We start from the raw sequence: 19,765 nt of genomic DNA, 5'->3' as shown, positions 1-19,765 counted from the left end.
GTTGTTCTGGTATTCTTGTTACGGGGCTAGACAGAGCATGGTTTATTAAAGCAGTAGTGCGTGCTCTGTATTTCTGCCTGATTGAACAATCACAGCAGAGGGGTCCCTGTATGTCAGTTTACCATAGAATAAAGTATAGAAACAAACACTAAACAATACTGAAAGCCCAGGAGCGATGTGTCTCCCTAAGACTTGATAGACTTTTTACCTGCAGTTGGTGATCTCAGTGTTTAAAACAAATGGTTTCAGCCTATGTGGGCTAATTTTAAATACAGCCCAAATGATTTTACCAGAAAAAAAAAAAGTTGGAGAAGAAAAATTGTCCAAGGGGGTAAAGAGAAATGCAGTGTAGAAAGGAATGCCCTTCCATTCCTACCAATGAGTAGTATCAAGTTTACTGGCAACCCAATATTTCACTCCGTTAAACAGCTGAGCATGTGATATTGTTGTGTAGCCTCAACATCTGCATTTGATTCTTCTTATTTCACCAACCAAAAGGATTTTGGAAGGGCCAGTCCCATCAGTTGTGCTGCTAAAGTACTCCTTTTCTTTGGTGTGTTTTATATGTAGGGTTTCCTGTATGAGGAGCTGTTGTTTGCTGCAAAATCGCTTACTAACTGAGACTGGAATAAGCCTCAGGTGTTCTGTGGCAGATGTGTTTTTCTTCACCTAACTATGGTGTCTCAAAATGAGCACTCTGTGTTTGTCTTCAGTGTCTGTAAGACTGGGCTCCTTTTGAAACCTGCCTGTGATTCATAAGCCACAAAATTATTTTTCTGGGAATCCTAAATTGTGCTATCAGAAGTAAGTTGGATATAAGGCTTGTGATGTTAGGTCACTGCTGAGTACTAGTGTGTTCCTGTAATGGAATATGTCTTGTCTGGTGCTTGAAGGATCCAACCTGACTCATGAGGACACCATTAGAGAGTTATTTCTTTGGCTTAGAATCATTGTGCTAGGCAGATGAAAGTGGGTCATTCAAATTCCTCTAGTAATCTGCTAGGAAATCGCATCTTCACCGCATAGAGCAGTCTCTCTGAGGTGAGGTTGAGTGGTAGGGTTTTGTTTTCACTCTTCTGAGAGCATGCAAGCCTTTTCTAAGAAACTTTATTTTGGAATAAAGAATTGAAATGTAAAGACTGCAGGATTTTTTTTTTTTTGTAATTTTAATTCAGCGCCTTTGTGCATGTGCTTTCTGATACATAGTTAACAGTATGTCTTGCTTTTCTTTGTTGCAAGATTCCTGCTTTACTCATTCCATACACAGATAATGCTTAGTGAATGTGATGGCAGTTTATTTTTTTTTAATCTTCTGCATTACCATGAAACTGTATGTTTTTCTATACACTCACAAGTCTTACTTAAAGACAAATTTATTTCCTGCAGTGTTTTTATGCATACCATTACCTTAGCATGATTGGTTACAAATATAAATGTATTTCTTTCCATTTGAGGTGAAAATACTAATATTTTCCAAGTGGTGGCACTGTCACTGGTGAAGGTCTGCAGTTGTTTTGTTATACCTGCAGATATTCTGATGGCCTCAGTGATAAATGTCACATCTGAAAAATGAAATATTTTCATATCTAACATGTTCATTTCTTTAATCTCAGAAAATGCAGGTCTGTGCTGATTTTGAAGCCTTTAATTTAGGAAAAACAGCAGCAAAGTCCTTCTCTAAGTCTTAGGACCATGCATATTTTAGGCCTTGTAGTTATTTTGCTATAGTTGTACACATTGAAAATAAAAGGCCATTAGAACCACTAGGGGATCTTGATGTAGATATGGCTACTGCTTTAATCACTTGCTTTATAATCTAAAAGCCATGAAAAAACCTTCTTATAAACTGATTCAGAAGAAGCTGTAGGTCTTTAGCTGAGTCTTCATTCAGCTTTTGTATTTGCAGGTCAGTCTTTATTTAGCTTATTTGCTCTCATGCTCTCTCCATTGTGAGCTTTACTAGTGCTCTGGGAATGAATCTTTGTTAGTAAAAGCTGAAAGTTTTGAAAAGGCAAGACTTCACTGGTTTACCTTCTGTTGTCCTTGGCTTTCACATTTCTGGTCACTTAATTTTAAGAGTTCTTTACTGATCTGTAGTTGAAAGCATACATGTGGCAGTGTTTCTCACTGAAATAAAAAAAACCTGTTTGGAGCCTGTGGCTGAATCTTTATGTTAGTGTATTAAAAATTATTAGGACATCTCAGGTTAGGGAATGTTAGGAATGTTACCTGGCTGCTTAAACTAGTAGCTGAATTCTGAGTGAGGCTTATGAAGTAAAGTTAACAAAAGATGTAGATAATTGGCTTTCTTCAGAGTTTGTTCTTTTTACTAGGCTTTTCAGAATGCAGAAAAAGTTTTCTGCTGTTCCTAATCTTGATTTGTAGAACTACATCGTTTTTTTTTCTGTAAACCTTGAGTTTAAATTCTTGTTTTAGATGTAGTGAAAATACTTCACATTTTTTTCTTCTTTTGCTTGCACTAAGACCTAATATTTGAATGCTTTTTATTTATTTTGCTGAAACACAGAACAACTGATGAAAGAAGTTTTTCGTATATCCTATAAGTAACTATTTCAATTGTTTGACAACATGAATTGTGGTGCATTGTAATTGGCTACTTTGTCTTGTGTATTTTGTTTTAACATTTGCAGACACATTATTGATTCTTGTTCTCACAGGCAGTTGAACTACAAAACAGGTTATCTGAAGAATCCAAGAAAGCTGATAAATTAGATTATGAATGCAAACGACTGAAAGAAAAAGTAGACAGCCTCCAAAAAGAAAAAGATGTAAGTGCCAAGGTGTTATTTTTTTTAGTAACAATAGCAACTTTGTATCATTTATAACACAGAGATATGGTAATTATAGTTAGCAGTCTTTTTAAATTAGGAAGTATTTTTTCCTCCAAAATTTTCTAATGTTTGTATACAAGATAGTTTTTAAACCTAAGAGTTGTACAGCATGGAATAAAGTGACTGTACAAAATCATATGCAATCCATTTTTAAAGAGGAAAAGCCTTCATATTTTGCATCTGAAGTTGTTTCCTGACCATTTACCACGAGAAAGTTAATAAATACCCAGGGTAATTATTATGTATTCTGAAAAGCTATTTACAACAGGGTTTCTGCAGTATCGTCCTAGAACTAAATTCCTGTTGCTTTTTTTCCCTAAGGCATTCTTTGAGGTACCATCAGCATGCTTCTCTTAGTGGAATCATCACTAGCATAGGAAGAGGCTTAGTAGTTGTGTGGAGGGAAATGTCCTTTGTGGCAATCTCAGCATTTATGACAGCTCCTTGTTGACCTGTCTTGTACTGCCAATGTGGAACACACAGGGTAGATACGAATTTATCCCCTTCCTCTTGTGTCATTTGCTGCTAGTGATTCTGTGATTAATTGCTTTGTACTCTCTTCCCAAGACTGATCCTTCAGACTTCTCTTACACACTGTCATTTCTCAACAGTTAATTTCAGCTTGTTTCTTATGAATGTATATGCAGGGGGTTCAAACTACTAAAATCAATGTCAGCAATTTCAGCTAGCAGTTTCTTAGGCATGTTTTAATTATAAGTCCATTGATCAAACTATCAGAAACTCTGCAGGCTTTTTCCTCAATAGTCGTGGTTTCATGTCCAGTTATTTCCAAGATTTCCAAGCCCAGCACTTAAATATAATTTGAACTGAAAGTTATCAGTTACTTTAGGTTCATAGGCCATTGATTCCCATTTTTTATTAAATTTTCAAGCTCTGATGGACACTTGACCTTCACATCACTTCCATCTGCCCTTCAAATCAGGCTGGAATGCTCATAAATAACTGTGTTGGTATTGTGCTTTGGCTTTCTTTCCTGCTTTTTATTTTTAAATTGGGTTTTTTTTTAATTCTTTTATGTTGAACAATGGTAAAGTTGTTTCTGTGGCTTATCCATGGCTCAGTGGACCATTTCATCTTGCACAAAGGATCTGAATTGCAGGCCATTGTCATATAGTTTTCTGATTTACCCCCTGGCAAACAGCTTTTTTTTTGAGCCGGATGTTGTTCTTAAGTACATTCTTTTGAATGGATATGCGCCTGTGAGAAGTAAATTACAGCTATAATTCCCTCATCGTGTGAGTTTAGTGATTCACTGTATTACCTGCTCTTTCTGTTGTCTGTTGTCAATATGTATCAGTAAAGTAGCCCACCACAGGTCACAAACTAGGTAGTCGTATCTTGTCAGCTATATTTTGGAAATAATTACTGAAATTGATTATGTTATTTTCCATATGTTCTGGCAAAGCATGATAGTGTTTGATATCTTCATCAAAGTAGCTTGGAATTTTACCTCTGTGGTGTGTTATAAGTACTATAATTATTGATCTGCTTGTACCAATGAAGCCCTAGAGCTTTTTCTAGTCACTAAAATATTCTGGCATTTGGCAATCAACTGTTAGTAAAATGAAATGCTGTCAGCCAACACAACTCCAACCTGTACAGAGGCAATGTATATCTTGGACCATTTAGTAATATTGCACATGTCTGATTTTGGAGCAAACTACATTTTGGATCATTACATAGTAGCAAATTTCTTTCCTTTTTTGACTCTTGGCAACCTTCTGGACAAAAACTTGGTGTTATCTGTAGAGTCTCATTTTTTTGCCAAAAGGGTAGTTGTCCCAAATTGAAAGAGTATTTGCCTGATGCTACTGAATAGCTCATCTGTCTGGATCCCAAGGTGATCCAGTCCTTTTCTTCAGTTCTCTTTGGACCAAATCTTAAGCAACAAGTTTTCTTTTATAGCCAAGGTGCTGGTGAATGACAAGAACAGCAGACACACAGGAGAAATGTGATATGAAAATGTTGCTCACACTTTCAGTGGTGAAAGACAAACAAAGTGAAGTAAAAGCAGTTTGTTATGTTGACTCTGTACTTACCTGCTCGTTATTTCACTCCTGGCTGAATATTTGATTCATGGTGAGGGAAAAATCTATGGTCTCTCAACTGTCTTTCATTTCTCTTGGAATCAACCCCAATGAAGGAAAACAGCTGAGTGGCCCTATGGATACTGTTTACTACCCAGTACCAGAACTTTGTGTTACTAATACCTTGTTTTTGTAAGCTTATACCCCTGCTATTTTTAGTCCAATAAGATCAGCAACCCTTCTCCCAAAAAAACCCCAAACCACTGTTCCTGTGGAATATATAATACTTATTCCGTTATGGAATAGATTGAGATACCTTGATTTGAAAGTAATTTCTAGAGTTACATTGAATGATTTTTAAAATTTTGAAGGCTGTTAGAGATGGATTTGGACTGCCAAGACTGATATTCATTTTCTTTCCAATTATTCAGAGATTAAGAACAGAAAGGGATTCTTTGAAAGAAACTATTGAAGAACTTAGATGTGTACAAGCTCAGGAGGGTCAACTCACCACTACAGGTAAAGGACAAATAAGGAGATTAAATGCCTCTTTTCTAAAGTGTACATGAGTTTTCTGTAGAGTATTGAATGTGCTTTTGTTTAGCACAGAATAAATTTAAGCTCTTCTAAAATCAGCAGTGAAAAACTTCAACTATTCATAGCTTCATAAGCAAGCAAAAACTTTGAATGTTATTTGCATCAATCAGAATTTTAGTCTCCTCTCCAGTGGGATATTTTTATAATGTGTATCTGATTTCTATGTAGTTACATAGTTTTCTTTAGAGACAAATTTTCTCATGATGTTTCATGTGTTATAGTTAATTTGTATGTGTAATCTTGCGTACCTTTATAGTTCTTAGATAATAAGCAGGAAATAAACTGTAACATTATTTCTTCAGAATGGGTGAAATCAGACATAATGGTTCACCAAATGAAATGATGTTTGTCTGTCAGTCTTCCTGTAGCTTGACTTTGTGTCATTTTACATTGTCTAGCAGTAGTGTGAAGCTTCTAGAACAATGTCTACTTCTTGTCATGTGAAAAAGTCAGTGGTATGCTTTTCCTTACTCAGGATTGATGCCTCTGGGAAGACAAGAGCCTTCAGACAGTTTAGCAGCAGAAATCATTACTCCTGAGATAAAGTAAGCTAATGCATGCTTTGTTTTACTAACCTCTGCAATGGTCATGGGCAAGTTGAACATTAGTCAGCAATGGCCTGGCAGCCAGGAGGCCCAACTTTGTCCTTGGGGGCATCAGGCACAGCATCACCAGCCAGGCAAGGGAGGGGATTGTCCTGCTCTGCTCTGCACTGGAGCAGAATCCTGTGTGCCGTTTTGGGTGCCACAATATGAAAAAGACATAAAGCTGTTAGCATCCTAAGGAGGGCCAAAAGCATGGTGAAGGGCCTTGAGGGGAAGCTCTGTGATGAGCAGCTGAGATTACTTGATCTGTTCAGCCTGGAGAGGAGGAGACTTAGCAGAGATTTTATCCTCCCTCTTGAGACGAAGAGGAAGGGCGAACACTCATCTCTTCTCTGTTGTGACCAGTGACAGGACCCAAGAGGGAATGGTCTGAATTTGTGTCGAGGAAAGGTTTATGTTGGATATTTGAAAAAGGTACTTGTTGTTGCCCTGTTCTGATTGCCTGTAACTTGATGATGGTACTGAAAGATTTGAGTATTTTTGAGTAAGAATTAAGGGGAAGGCCACAAAGCAGATATTCTGGTGGGTGTGTTATAGACCACTTGTCTAGGATACTATGCTATAAGCAGCTGGGAGAGGTGTTGAGATTGCTGGCCCTTCTTTTTATGGAGGACTTCAGCTTACCAGATGGCTACTGCAAATGCAGCACAGCAGAGGGGATCAGTCTAGAAGGTTCTGTGTGGAAGATGATACAGCTGCTGAGCAAGCCAACTAGGGAAGATGTGGACTCACTGTGAACAGGAAAGGACTGTAGATGATATGATAATCAGAGGCCTTCTTGGGCACAGCAACCACTGAATGATAGAGTTTTTGATTCACAGAGAATTAAGGAGAGAGGCCAGCAGAACCTCCACTTTGGAATTCTGTAGGGCAGACTGTGACCCGTTTACCAAGCAGGGTCTGGTTTACAGAGTTGCTTGGAAGGCAGTCCTGAAGGGCAAAGGAATCTGGGAGGCAGGAAGGAACTGGTTAAGGTGCAGGAGCAGCAGGCTGTCTCCATGTGCCAAATGGTGACCCGGGAAGACTGGCCTGGCTGCACAGAGAGCTTTGGCCGGAACTCGGAATAAAAAAGATTGTATTGTGTTTGGAAGAAGGGGCAAAGCCACTCAGGAGGTATACCAAGATGTTGTGCTGTTATGCAGGGAGAAAATTAGATGAGCCAGAGCCCAACTAGATCTTATTCTAGCTACTGCCGATAACACAATTAAAAAATGTTTCTATAAATACATTCACTTAATTAAATGAGGGTTAAGGAGAATCTCAATCCTTTATTGATTGCAAGAAGAACCATACCAGTAAAGGATAAGGAGAAAGTTGATCTACTTAAAGCCTTCATTGCCACAGTCTTTGATATTAACACCACTGATCTGGAAGAGAAATGCAAGAAACTGAATAAAGCTGCCGCAATACAGGAGGAAACCGCTATGCTATGCCTACTTACAGCTATGCTACCTGCTGTGCCACTAAGGCACCTGCAAGTCCATGGGCCTGGGTGGCATCCACGGAAGGGTAGTGAGGGAGTGGCTGCCTATGGGTGTTGCAAAATCCACTCTGAAACAGTTTTTGATTGTGAAAGATAGCATCTCGACTTGCTACTGTAGCAAGTAGGGGCAAGAAAGAACTAAGAGTCCGCCAGAGTGGGCGGAGAATGGTTCTGCCTGAGTGCTTCAACTTTTAAAGAGCCCGGGGCAACCCCCCAGCCCCTGCCCCACCATTCTGTTTTCCAGCTGCAGGAGAGTAACAATTTTGGTCACAGATAGATATGGAATACAATAACATTTTGGGTTACTCAGGACAGTGTTGATCTGCTGGAGGGTCGAAAGGCACTGCAGAGGAATCTGAACAGGTTGTATCAGTGGACAGAGGACAGTTGTATGAAGTTTAGCATGGCCAAGGTCCTGCCCTTGGATCACAATAGTGTGTACAGTGCTGCAGGCTTGGAGAAGAGTGGCTGAAAAGATGCACAGTGGGAAGTAATTGTAGAGTCATAGAACAGCTTGGGTTAGGCGGGACCTTAAAGATCATCTTGTTCCACCTACTGTGCCATGGGCAAGGACACCTTCCAGTAGACCAGGTTGCTCAGATTTCCATCCAACCTAGCCTGGAATACTGCCAGGTATGGGGTATCCAGAACTCCCTTTGCCATTGCCTCCAAACCCTCAAAGTAAAGAATTTCTATTTCATATCTAATCTAAACCACCCTTTTCCAGTTTAACACTACTCTCCTTTGTCTTGTCTCTCCACGCTTTTGTAAAAAATCTCTCTCCAGCTCTGTTGTTGGCTCCTTTCAGGCACTGTAAAGCTGCTGTAAGGTGTCCCTGGAGTCTGATCTACAACTGCAACCTCAGCTCTCTCAGCCTGTTTTAATAGAGGTGCTCCATCTCTCTGATCACCTTAGCAGCTTCCTCTGGACTCACTTGAATTAGCTGACATACTTCCTGTGCTGGGACCCCAGAGCTGGATGCAGGGCTCCAGGTGGGCTCTCACCAGAGCAGAGCAGAGGGGCAGAATCCCCTCCCTCCCCTGCTGCCCACGCTGCTCTGGATGCAGCCCAGGACACGTTTGGCTCTCTGGGCTGGGAGTGCCCATGGCTGGGTCATGTCCAGCCTCTCACCCGCCAGCACCCCCCAGTCCTTCTCAAAGGGCTGCTCTCCATCTGCTCATCCCCAGCCTGTGCTGACACAAGGGATTGCCATAGGCTAAGTGCAGGACATTACACTTGGCCTTGTTGAACCTCATGAGGTTTTCATGCCCGACTTCTTCAGTTTGTCCAGGTCCCTGTGGATGGCACCTGTTGTTCTGGTGTGGATTTGGTGGTGTTGGGTGACAGCAGCTGAACATGAACCATTGAGTGCCCAGGTGGTCAAGAAGGCCAGTGGCATCCTGGCCTGTATCAGCAATAGATTGGCCAGCAGGACCAGGGCAGGGATTGTCCCCCTGTAATTGGCATTGTTGAGGGCACCCCTCAAATCCCATGTCCAGTTTTGCACCCTCTCACTACAAGAAGGACATTGAGGGGCTGGAGCATGTCCGGAGAAGGACAGTAGAGCTAGAGAAGGGTCTAGAGCTTTAAGTCCTATGAGGAGCAGGAGGTTATTTAGTCTGGAGAAAGGAGGCTCAGGGGTGAGCTTATAATTCTCTACAACTACCTGAAAGGAGGTGTAATGAGGTGGGGGTTGGTCTTTTTTCCTGATGCTGTGCCAGGGAGGTTTAGATTGGATATTAGGAATCATTTCTTCACCAGGTGGGGCTATCAAGCATTGAACCCAGGGAAGTGATTGAGTCATCATCCCTGGTATTTAAAAGGTCTGTAGACATGGTGCTTAAGGGACATGATTCTGTGATGGCCTTGGCAGTGCTGGGTTTATGTTGGATCTTGATGACCTTAGAGTCTTTTCAACCCAAATGTTTCTGTGATTCTGTGTAAAAAGACTAAGGGTTGAAATTACTTGCTCAGGATAATGCAGTAGTTTAGTCGCAGCTGAGATTAGTCTTTCTTCACATTTGGTATTAAGTTTTGCATTCTCTGTTCTCCCTATATATTTGTTGAGCTGTACTCTGAGATCTGACGGGAGCACTGAGGTAATTTCTTTGTGTTCTGTATTCTGCAATTACAATTTACGTTGGGTTTGTATTTGGGTGTTTGAAGATATGATTGTTGTTGCAGCATCTGCTTTAAAAAGATATTTATGTTGTTACTTTACTTCCTATGGTAAACTGTTTTCTTTGTTGTAGATATTGATATTCCTTTTTTAAAAAAAAATTGTGTTGTATGTGTTTAGGGAGAAACTCATCCGCCTTCAGCATGAGAACAAGATGTTAAAATTGAACCAAGAAGGTTCTGACAATGAGAAGATTGCCTTGTTGCAGAGCCTTCTTGATGATGCAAACTTACGGAAGAATGAACTGGAGACAGAAAACAGGTGAGAAATTTTGTCCTCTGCTTCAGTTGACCTTCCTACAGGCATCTGCAGAAGAAAGACATGGATTTAATGGAATCAGTCCTGTGAAAGGCCCCAAGGATGTTATCATAGGACTGTAGAGTCTTTTGTTTGAGTAAAATCTGAGGGATAGAGACTATGTAGCCTGGAAAAGAGAAAGCTTAGGTTACATCTTACCAATGTATCTTATCAAAGTGTATGATGGGAAGGTCTAAAGAAGGTGGAGATAGACTCTTGTCAGTAATACTCAGTAACATGGCAAGAGGGTGTGAGCAGAGCTTAAAACACATTATATGTCATCTGAATGTGAGAATATACCTTTTTTGCTGTGAGGGCTGCTGAACACTGGAGTATGTTGCCCAGAGAGGTTGTCTCCATCCTTGCAGATATTTAAAACTCAACAGGACATGTTCCTTTGGCAGCCTTGTCTAGCTGACCCTGCTGATTGGACCAATCAGCATAGAGACATCTGTGAGACCAGAGTGCATCAGAGGATGCCACAGTATTTGGCTGATAGTGATGTGAAGCTGCTTTGTATCTAAGCTTTGAATCTGAATCTGTTACTTATCTAATCTTCCCCAATCTTCCCCTTCAACTGGGGGAGGTGCCTGAAGCCTGAGAAAAGGTAAATACTGCACTCACCTTCAAGAAGAACAAGAAAAAGAGCATGAGGAGATATTGAGATTGGTCAGCCACAGCTCGCTTTCTGGAAATTCTGCAAAGCAAGTCCATCTGGAATTTATTTTCAGCTGCATGAGGGACAGGAAAGTAATTAGCAAATGTCAACATGAATTTATTCAGAGCAAATCATGCCTAACTAATCCAGTTGCCTTGACAATGAAATGACTGCATATGTGAAGAAGGGTGAGAGGACAATACTTAGCTTTAGCAAAGCCTTTGATAAAATGTCCCATGTTATCCTTATGTTCAGAATGCCTGGATATAAACTAAATAAGTGGACAGTTAAATGGTGAGCAAAAAAAAATTGATTGGACAGTGAACAGACAGCTGAGCCTAAAGTAGTATTGTCAGTGAAATGAAACCCAGCTGGTAACCAGTTCCTCAGTCATCAGTACCAGCACTGTTCGTTACTTTTATTGATAACTTCACTGATGAAAGGGGTACTCTTACAAGTTTGAGAATGATACCACTTTGGGATGTTGTTTTGAAAAGGAAAACTGTTATTCAGAGGAGCTCAACAGTCTAGAGAAATGAACTGATGAGACCCCTGTCCCTGGCAGTGGAGCAGCTCTGCTGCAAAAGCCCTGGGGTCCTAGTGAGTGGCAAAGGAGGATGTGTTATCTGAGCACCTTGCAGTTGACTGTGATCTGGACAGTCCTCACTGAGGCGCAGGCCGTCAATCTGTGAAAATGATTGTTCACCTCATCAGTACTTACAATGATGATCAGTACTTATCACATCTGGACAGAGCATGTAGTTTTGGATTCCACAGTACCAGAGAGATGTGGATGTATAGAAGTGCAGCAGAATACTGGTAAGTTGAGAGATACTGTAATGTGTGATAGGTAGGATAAAACTGAGAACTGGGTTTGTCCAGGCCAAAGGAAAGGTGACATAGATGAGAGTACTGTGCACTACATCTGCCTGATAGGAAGGTAGAAAGAAGACAGATTTGGTCTATTCTCAAGAGATTATTAGTGGGAGGACAAGAGGCAACAGACAAAATACAGAGTATGGGTCCAAGCTCTAGTAGAGAAGCCCAGAGAGACTGTTTGACCTCTGTCCTTACAAGTGCCCGAACCTGGTACTGGATATGATTCCCAGCAATCTGCTGTAAATGCACCTGTTTTAAGGAGGAGGTTGGATCTAGGCAACCTGTGGACATATCTTCCAACCTACAGGTTTATAGGGTTCTGTGACCGTGTAGAAGCATAAGCTAGTAACTCTCTCACAGTATAAAACTGACTGTTTAAAGGTCTTCTTTCATGTGTATAGAACTGATTTCTGCACGCATTTATGTTGTCCTTGAGGAATATGAGAATGTTCTGGATGAACATCTGGATGTTATAATCTCTGGAACTGCTGTAAGCTCTTAACTACTGCTGTAATTTTCTTGTGAGTAATTTATAGTATTGCATTTTTTTGTGTAGATGATCTGGAAAAACTGGACACTAAAAATTGATAGAAATCTGAGACTGCCTCTTACAGTTTGGTTTTTTTTCTGAAAAAGAAATTGTCTCTTTCCTAGATTGGTAAATCAGAGGCTTCTGGAAGTACAGTCCCAGGTTGAAGAACTACAAAAATCTTTACAGGATCAAGGTTCAAAAGCTGAAGATGTAAGTAGAAATGTACATCAAACTTACATTCGATTAGTTACCATATTTGAAACTCTCACCTTTTTGTAAAAAAAAAAAGTAAAAGAATTATACAAACTGAGATTTCTAGTAGTTTTGCATATTTACTTGCATGGTCTTACCAATAAATTGTGTTTCTCTAACTAGGATGTAAGACAATTGTCTAGAATAAAAAAAATCCTATGTAGAGAAGGTGTCATACATGTTTAATTTGAATAATTGTGTCTGTTGCAATAGAAAACTCAGCATTTAAATTATTTAATTAGAATAGAGAGCTTTGCAGGGAATTGAGAAAATGTTGATTCTCCATGAATAAAGCATCTGAAGTTGTTTTGGATTTAGTTTTCTTAATGAGAGGCCTTTCCAGCCACTGAAAGGTCTGTAATTCTTCATGTAAATGTAATCTCAGAATGAAGAAAGCCAGGAAGTCCAAAACTAAAAAAGAAGTCAAATAATTAGGCCCTCAACACAATGCAGTTTTTCCTGTTTCTGTATACAGGATTAACTTTATTTTAAATGTAAGAATACACATTGTAGCTGAGTTAGCGTGGAAAACAACTTTCAGTCTTCCACTAAAAAGTTGTTTATCTCCTGTATTTCAAAAAAGAAGCTCTAGAACTTTATTGAAAGCAGTGATTTGTTAGACTGTACATGCATAGGGTATGCTCACAATCTCAGTGTATCATGTTGCTAACGGGCAACAAACTGTAATGTGCTGTTTTCTGTTTTTGTGAGTTTGTTTTAACTAATTTATATAAAATAGTGAAAGTTTTTTTTATTAGATGCTTATGTAAATTTAAATTTAAGAGTATATTAAATTTAGTTTACCCTTTAAATTTTCAGAATAAACTATATGAATGCTAAAAATCAAACCTAGTTGATTTTCATCAAGATTATTTTCCTGAGTAACTTACAATGTGTTTTAGAATGCAAATTAAAATAGGTCTATTCTGAGGTGTTCTTTGTTGTCTTGATTATTGGCCACAATCTTTTCAGGGTGAACAAGAATATGAAAGAATTATTCTCAGATACTGAGTTTTGTAAATGTTCTCTGTCAAATTGTATTCAGCTTTATTTGCTGCAATTTCAGTTGTGTCCCTTTTGAGGCTCCGGTTGGGTCAGTAATTTAGGGTGTGTCTGCACTCATGTCTTCTGACCATAGCAGTGGTAGTTTATAGGCACTGATCCCATGGCCTGTTTTGCTGAGTTAAATCTGTAGAATTTATTTTACTCTTAAGGAAGTAAAAGAGTAAGTGTAGACTCAGGGAAATATTGAAGATGCAAGAACCATTGTGGTCTCCTCATGCAATCTCCCTTGTAAAGCAGAGCAAACCTCAGAAGTTAAACCCAGCTGCTCAAGTGGGTCGAATTTGGGCTGCGACTACCTGAGTTATCTGTAGGATAGCCATACAAAAAGAATGATTCTTCAGAAAAATAAGAAAAAGCAATAGGAGAGACATAGCATACAATTTACCAGTACATAATTTTCAGCTCATTTCCTCTGTTTTTTGCTATTTTTATGCAAAAATGCACTGAGGTTCATATTTTTATGTACTTATACTGGAAATGTGCTCAATCCAGAAAATTCTTTTTAATTCAGTCCTGAAATGTATGGTGAGAGCTCAGTTTTGTTGGATTTTTTTGTTTGGTTGGTTGGTTGATTTGGTTTGTTTTTTTTAAGTTTTGTTTTATTTTAAAGCTGAAGTTATTTTTAGGCATGCCCAAGAAGGGGTAGAAGTAGTGTCGTAACCTAGGCAAGTGTCCTTGTAGTGTTACATGCTCTGTGCCAAGGTCCACAAGGGCAGACAGCTTTGATTTTGTACTGAAGTGCAGTGGAAGGCAGCTGTGTGCCATTGAGCCTGCACAGTAATGGGCGCTGGCACATTCTGTTGGGATGCATGATTAGTTCATTTGGAGTGTTATGTTACCCTGCCAGCCAGGCAAAGGCCTCCTTACGCCCATCTTTTAGACTATAGAATCAACTCAGATGTGTCTGGTGTGCTCAGAATAGGTTTGATTTATTGTCCCCCAGAATGCAGTAGTCATATGGGGCTACTCAACAGTTATCTGAACAGCTTTGACTACGTAATTTGCATGTCTTATCACTGTCTTTTATCATCCTCGTTCTTCTGTTCTCTGCCCTAATCCCTTCCTATATACACACCCTGCCTTTAGTTACTTCTGAACCACTTGTTAAATCCGTCCCACACCTAATGTTTTTTATGATGTAACATATGCAGTCTTGGCCTTACATGCTGTTACTGATTACCACCTCCCTAAAAGGTCCCCAGAATTCTGTTACCTCTTCAGTTAGCCATGAAGTTCAGTCACTTTTTCATTTGGTGAGACACTGTAACAAGTTACCCAGGGAAGCTGTGTATGCCCCATCCATGGAATATTCAAGGCGAGGTTGGACAGGGCATTGAGCAACCTGATCTAGTTGAAGGAGTCCCTGCTTGTTGAAGGGGTTGGACTGTGTCGCCCTTAAAAGTCCATTCCAACCCAAACCATTCTGTCATTACTCTCAGCATTCTTGAAAATCTGACCATCCATCATGGTGTTGTTTTGTGACTTTCATCACCTCATAGTGTTACTGATCTCATCCAGTAGTCTTCTGACATGATGACCCACACCCTGCTAAGTTAGCTTAACCTCAGGCCAGAACCTAACCATCTGCCCCTAACTTTAACATCTAAAATTAAACCAAATTTTGCCCTGAAAAATAGGACAGACTGGTTCCTTTGGTTTGTTTAAGCATTAAGGGAACTTCAAGCAAAAAGACTTTTCTTTCTGTAGTGTTTAGGAGACTTGTCTTCCTAGGAGAGAGCAACAATTATAGCAATTACCCTTTAGATTTTTATCAGTCTTTAAAGCTTACTTTTGATACTTCAAAAATCCCAGAAGTAGTCTTTGCCCATTTTTAGAATGATCTATGACTTTATCTGCCAAGTATATACAGGATCTTTGGGTACCTAGAATGGCACATTGAGTGTTTTATTCTCCTTCTTAATCATGTGTCTTGGGTCAGTTAATGTGGGTTAACTCATTTCTACTTCTTTTAATTGTTTAGGCTGTTTATCACAATTAGTTTCTTGAGTATGAAAATATGATCTGTCTAGCTGGGAGAGAGGTTACCCCCTCAACAGTGCAGATACTAGGTAAATAATACACCAGTGGAATCAGTGTTGAGTACTAGTTGTGTCTGTTTCAAGATAAACCCAAGTGCAATAAAAGGATGCAAAAAAAAAAAAAGCTGAGTTCAATTTTGATTTTGTTATCTTAGGGAAATGGGCACTGCTTCCAGGTTTTTCCCCTTCCCAGTCAGCCGGTAGTCCCCTAAATGATCAGGTACAAGTGATGGGGACAGTTCAAATTATTTGTGACTGATAAAGAAGCATACAAATATTTTTGATTACATAAAGGGTAGTGTTGCTGCAGCTGTTCAGAGGACTGCAAAAAAGAAAGAAGGCAATGGTCGAAACCTGCAGATCCTTAGCTGCTGCAAATTTCTGACTGTGAGATCAGTAGAGCTGTGTTGACTTGTTTTTATGGCTCCCCACCTTTCTTGTCATGCAATAAGAAAATCTCTTTTGTAATAATGTAAAAACGTGCCCCAGGAATGTGATCAAAGACAATATTTTGAAGTATAACCAAAGTAAAAAGTTTTTTGAGTGCACATAGTAATTTTTTCTGTTAGCAAGGTGACTAAATATTTGTAGAAAGAACATTGGAGAAAAAACAATGAAGTAATTTTGTTGATTATTTTATCTTGTATTTTGATGGTGTTGTGGACCATCAGTCATGTCCTAACCCTCCTATGTGATTAATAGTGTATAAACACAAATTAAAAAGGCAGTTGCAGATTTAAATATTCTACATTTGCTTTGTATTCAATCAGTGTGGCAATAACACAATTCAGCATCACACCACAAAAACACCCGCCATCTCTTAATTCTAGTTGTAGCCCAACAGACTGGCTATTTTCCTTGGTTTTCTTAGTTATATGATTTTTGTTTTAAAATTACTTTCCTAAATAGAAGTTGCTTTCCTTTGGAATTCTGATTTAAACACAATGATTTGTAAATGTGCTTCTTTATTCTTTTTATATTTTTGGGTTTAGTGACATGTTTTAGAAAATGTTACAAGATGAAAATTACTCATGAGAACAGAGGAAGAAATTGCACATGCGTGAAAAATGCATAGCTTTAACTTTTTCTGTTCATGACTTTCTAAATAGTTTCTTCTGTTGGCTGCTGTTTTGCTTTATACTAATGTCATCTCTGTTTCTTGGCATGGGCTTCTGCTCAAGGCTATTGTGAGTATGGCTTTCTATTTACTTAACACTACTTTCAGTTCATAGACATTTAATGAGTTTGGTTTTTTTTTTTCCTTTTGAAAAATACTTACTATGTATGAAGTGAGTTTAAAATTTAAAAGTTATTTCCAAAGTTTTTATTCAAGGAGCTTATCTAAATGTGATTTAACCGGGAGGTGGAACACTGTAAGTTGTATGGTGATTTTTATGTGTCTGTAATCAATAAAGATAAGAAACACAAAAAAAGGTGACATTTTTGCTACACTGCAGTTAGAAATACTCTACTCCTTCTAGTTTCTGTGGGGATGGGAATTTATTTCAACTAATTTGCTACATGACTTCATGCAAGTTGCAATGCAATATTGGTAGAACAGCTTTCCTTGCAAATTTTGCTGCACTTTGCAATACAAAGTACTGAACAAATTATAACAACTGCCTTAGAATTCTGTCATTTATGGATCTTACTTTTATTGATCTAGTTCCTGGGAAAATACTTGTAAAGTTCTGAAGAGTTCTAATTTTACTAAAGTCACACAGCTGTGGAGAGAAAGGTACCACAGATGCTTTACAGTTGTGATTCAGTAAAACTGAAGTAAAAAGTTGGATTTTGGTTGGAATGTCAAAATTGCATGTTTTAAAATAATTTTAAAAATATATTAAAGCTTCACCGTGTATTAAAATAAAACATTTAACTTTCTATTTTAGTCAGTTCTTCTGAAAAAGAAACTTGAAGAACATCTGTAAGTATTTTTGTTTCCCTATTTTGTTTACAGTTTGAAATTATGTGTTTTTCTATATAGTGAGGAAGGCAGACAGTCATTTGTGATGGATCTGGAAAATATGCAACTAAGAGAGATTAGGTAACACGGGAATATTTGGGAATCTGCTGTTCAGATTCTAATTTTTCCCATAGAAAACCATTGCGAAATTAAGAGCAATAAGGGAACCATCATTTTGTGTTGGGTAGAAAACTTTGCTTAACATTGTGCAAATCTGTGCTCAAGAGAACAAAGTAATTTTTTTCTGAGGGAAGCATGTTAATATGAACAAAATTAGTTTGTTTACTATTTATTATACAATATGGCATAGAAGTAATACTTTAGGAAGTGCTGCCATTTTATTGTGCTATTTTTGCACATCTTTTACTTCCCTAAAAGAATATTTGCTTTTTGACGGTCTTGCGAAAAGAAGTTTCTGTTTCTTTTGGGTTTAGCCATTCTTGCCTCAATGTAATATCAGTTATGAGTATTCATTTTAGGCCCTCATTGTACAATTAACTCTAAGTTCTATATTAAGTACACTTATTGACAAAGAAATTGTTTGCTGTTGCAGCTATCCATACAGAACAATGTTTTTCATCCTAACAAGTATTTCTACAGTGATATTGTCACTTGTCCTCATGCTCTGTAGAAAAACAAAATCAATCATGTCCATAGAAATAATCTCTCGCTGAGGATTTTCTGTTCTGCTTAGCGCTCATTTCAAGCACAGTAATACTGCTGGGGAAACAATATGTGCTTCTGTGGTTTGTAACAGAGAGAAGCTCCACGAAGCTAACAACGAGCTACAGAAGAAACGAGCTATCATTGAAGATTTGGAACCAAGATGCAACAACAGTTGTGAGTCACCTGTGCAGTCCATTTCTTTTCTTTGTAAATTATTTCAGGTGCAACATCTTTAATTATAATGCCTAAAGCAGGTGTCAGGTAAGCAAAATGTATGTTTTTAATGGAGGTGACATGTTAAATTTCTCTGGAAACTAGGGTGACCAAAAAGATGCTTTTAACACTTGAAATGCATGCGAATCACATTTTAGAAACACTTATAGTAAGAAATCATAGAATTGTAGAATGAGGTTAGAATGAACCTCAAAGAGGTTAGAGTGAACCTTAAAGATCATCTAGTCCCGAACCCCAGTGGCATTGGCCATAGAAATACCAGCTCACTGCCATTGAACCTCAGCTGTCCAGAATTGTCATGTCTCATAAGACTCTAATTTAGAAGATCCTTGCTGTTGTCACTGACTGACTTTTACTTCCAATGTATATTCCTCCAATGTGTTTTCAAAAATGTGTGGTAATTAGAGCAAATTTTCCATTACTGGTCAAAGAAATGTAAGATATGTATCATATTGCTCAGAGGGTATTCAGAACCCAGCATCTAGCTGGTTTTTAGCACATTATTACTATGTTTTTTCAGAACAGTAATGAGGGAGGTAGTCTGGGTTTTTCAAAAGACTAGTTATTCTTGAATAAGGCAAAAGATTGTAACCAATGGCAGCTTTTCTGGTTTGTGGTAAAATTATTTATTCATTATTTATTCAAAAAAATTTATTCATAATGAGATGGAGCAAAAAACAGAAAAATATTGTGTTGTTTTCTGAGATCTGAGAAGTTGTATAGAAGATGTAGAAGTAATAGTGGCTTGACGTATTCTTATACCAACACAGAAAAAATCTGTGCAATTAAATTGTCCTACTGGTCTCAACTGCTGCTTAAGAAAATGTGAGGAGAAAATTTAATTTAGTATATCCATGTTACAGTTTAGTAGATTTAAGCAGGAGTTGTGCCTCTTAGGAATTATTCCGCTTCCATAAAACAAAAAAAATCATATTTGCCTGTAATACATGCTAAGATATTATAGTAGCTGTAAGTCATCAGTAAACCCATTTTCTAAATGTGTTCAGTGATGTGATTGCTTTATGATTCCATTTTTCTTTTTGTCAGAGTTTTTGAAAGCAAAATTATATCCCAAAAAATCCATTTTATGAGATTTTATAGGAGTACATATTTTTAATGTGTTTGAGCTATACAGTAATTAAATCTATGATACCTGCCACATCAGATTTCTTGTCAGCTTTTCTTAACTGAAATATGTTTTAGCTGTGTCTTAAGTGTCTGTTGTAAAATATAAAAATATGCATAATAAACTGATGTTATTTTCCAATGTGTGCATCTCCTGACATAAAGCACTTAAAATTGAGGAATTGCAAGAAGCTCTACGGAAAAAGGAGGAGGAAATGAAACAAATGGAAGAACGATACAAAAAGTATTTGGAAAAGGCCAAAAGTGTAAGTTGATGTGTTCCACACC

General features: G+C 38.3%; 1 protein-coding gene across 4 annotated transcripts in view; it reads left to right on the top strand.

The window, feature by feature from the left end:
- The window catches only part of HOOK3 (hook microtubule tethering protein 3), an 85,855-nt gene that overhangs the window by 50,973 nt on the left and 15,117 nt on the right, over positions 1-19,765 (top strand). For 2 of the 4 annotated variants that reach the window (XM_036402582.2, XM_036402583.2), the window contains exons 12-19: positions 2,679-2,789; positions 5,332-5,419; positions 5,973-6,042; positions 9,885-10,025; positions 12,253-12,340; positions 17,379-17,413; positions 18,210-18,292; positions 19,643-19,743. In XM_036402582.2, coding sequence (XP_036258475.1) covers positions 2,679-2,789; positions 5,332-5,419; positions 5,973-6,042; positions 9,885-10,025; positions 12,253-12,340; positions 17,379-17,413; positions 18,210-18,292; positions 19,643-19,743 — 717 coding nt within the window. Of the gene's footprint in view, positions 1-2,678; positions 2,790-5,331; positions 5,420-5,972; positions 6,043-9,884; positions 10,026-12,252; positions 12,341-16,595; positions 16,674-17,378; positions 17,414-18,209; positions 18,293-19,642; positions 19,744-19,765 lie in introns of all 4 variants that reach the window. The other 2 variants (XM_036402580.2, XM_036402584.2) reach the window with 2 other exon arrangements.

This window comes from Molothrus ater, chromosome Z (genome assembly GCF_012460135.2).
Source record: "Molothrus ater isolate BHLD 08-10-18 breed brown headed cowbird chromosome Z, BPBGC_Mater_1.1, whole genome shotgun sequence".
Lineage (NCBI taxonomy): Eukaryota > Metazoa > Chordata > Aves > Passeriformes > Icteridae > Molothrus > Molothrus ater.
The sequence above is the reverse complement of the archived record's forward strand: the minus strand, read 5'-3'. Positions and strand labels throughout refer to the sequence as shown.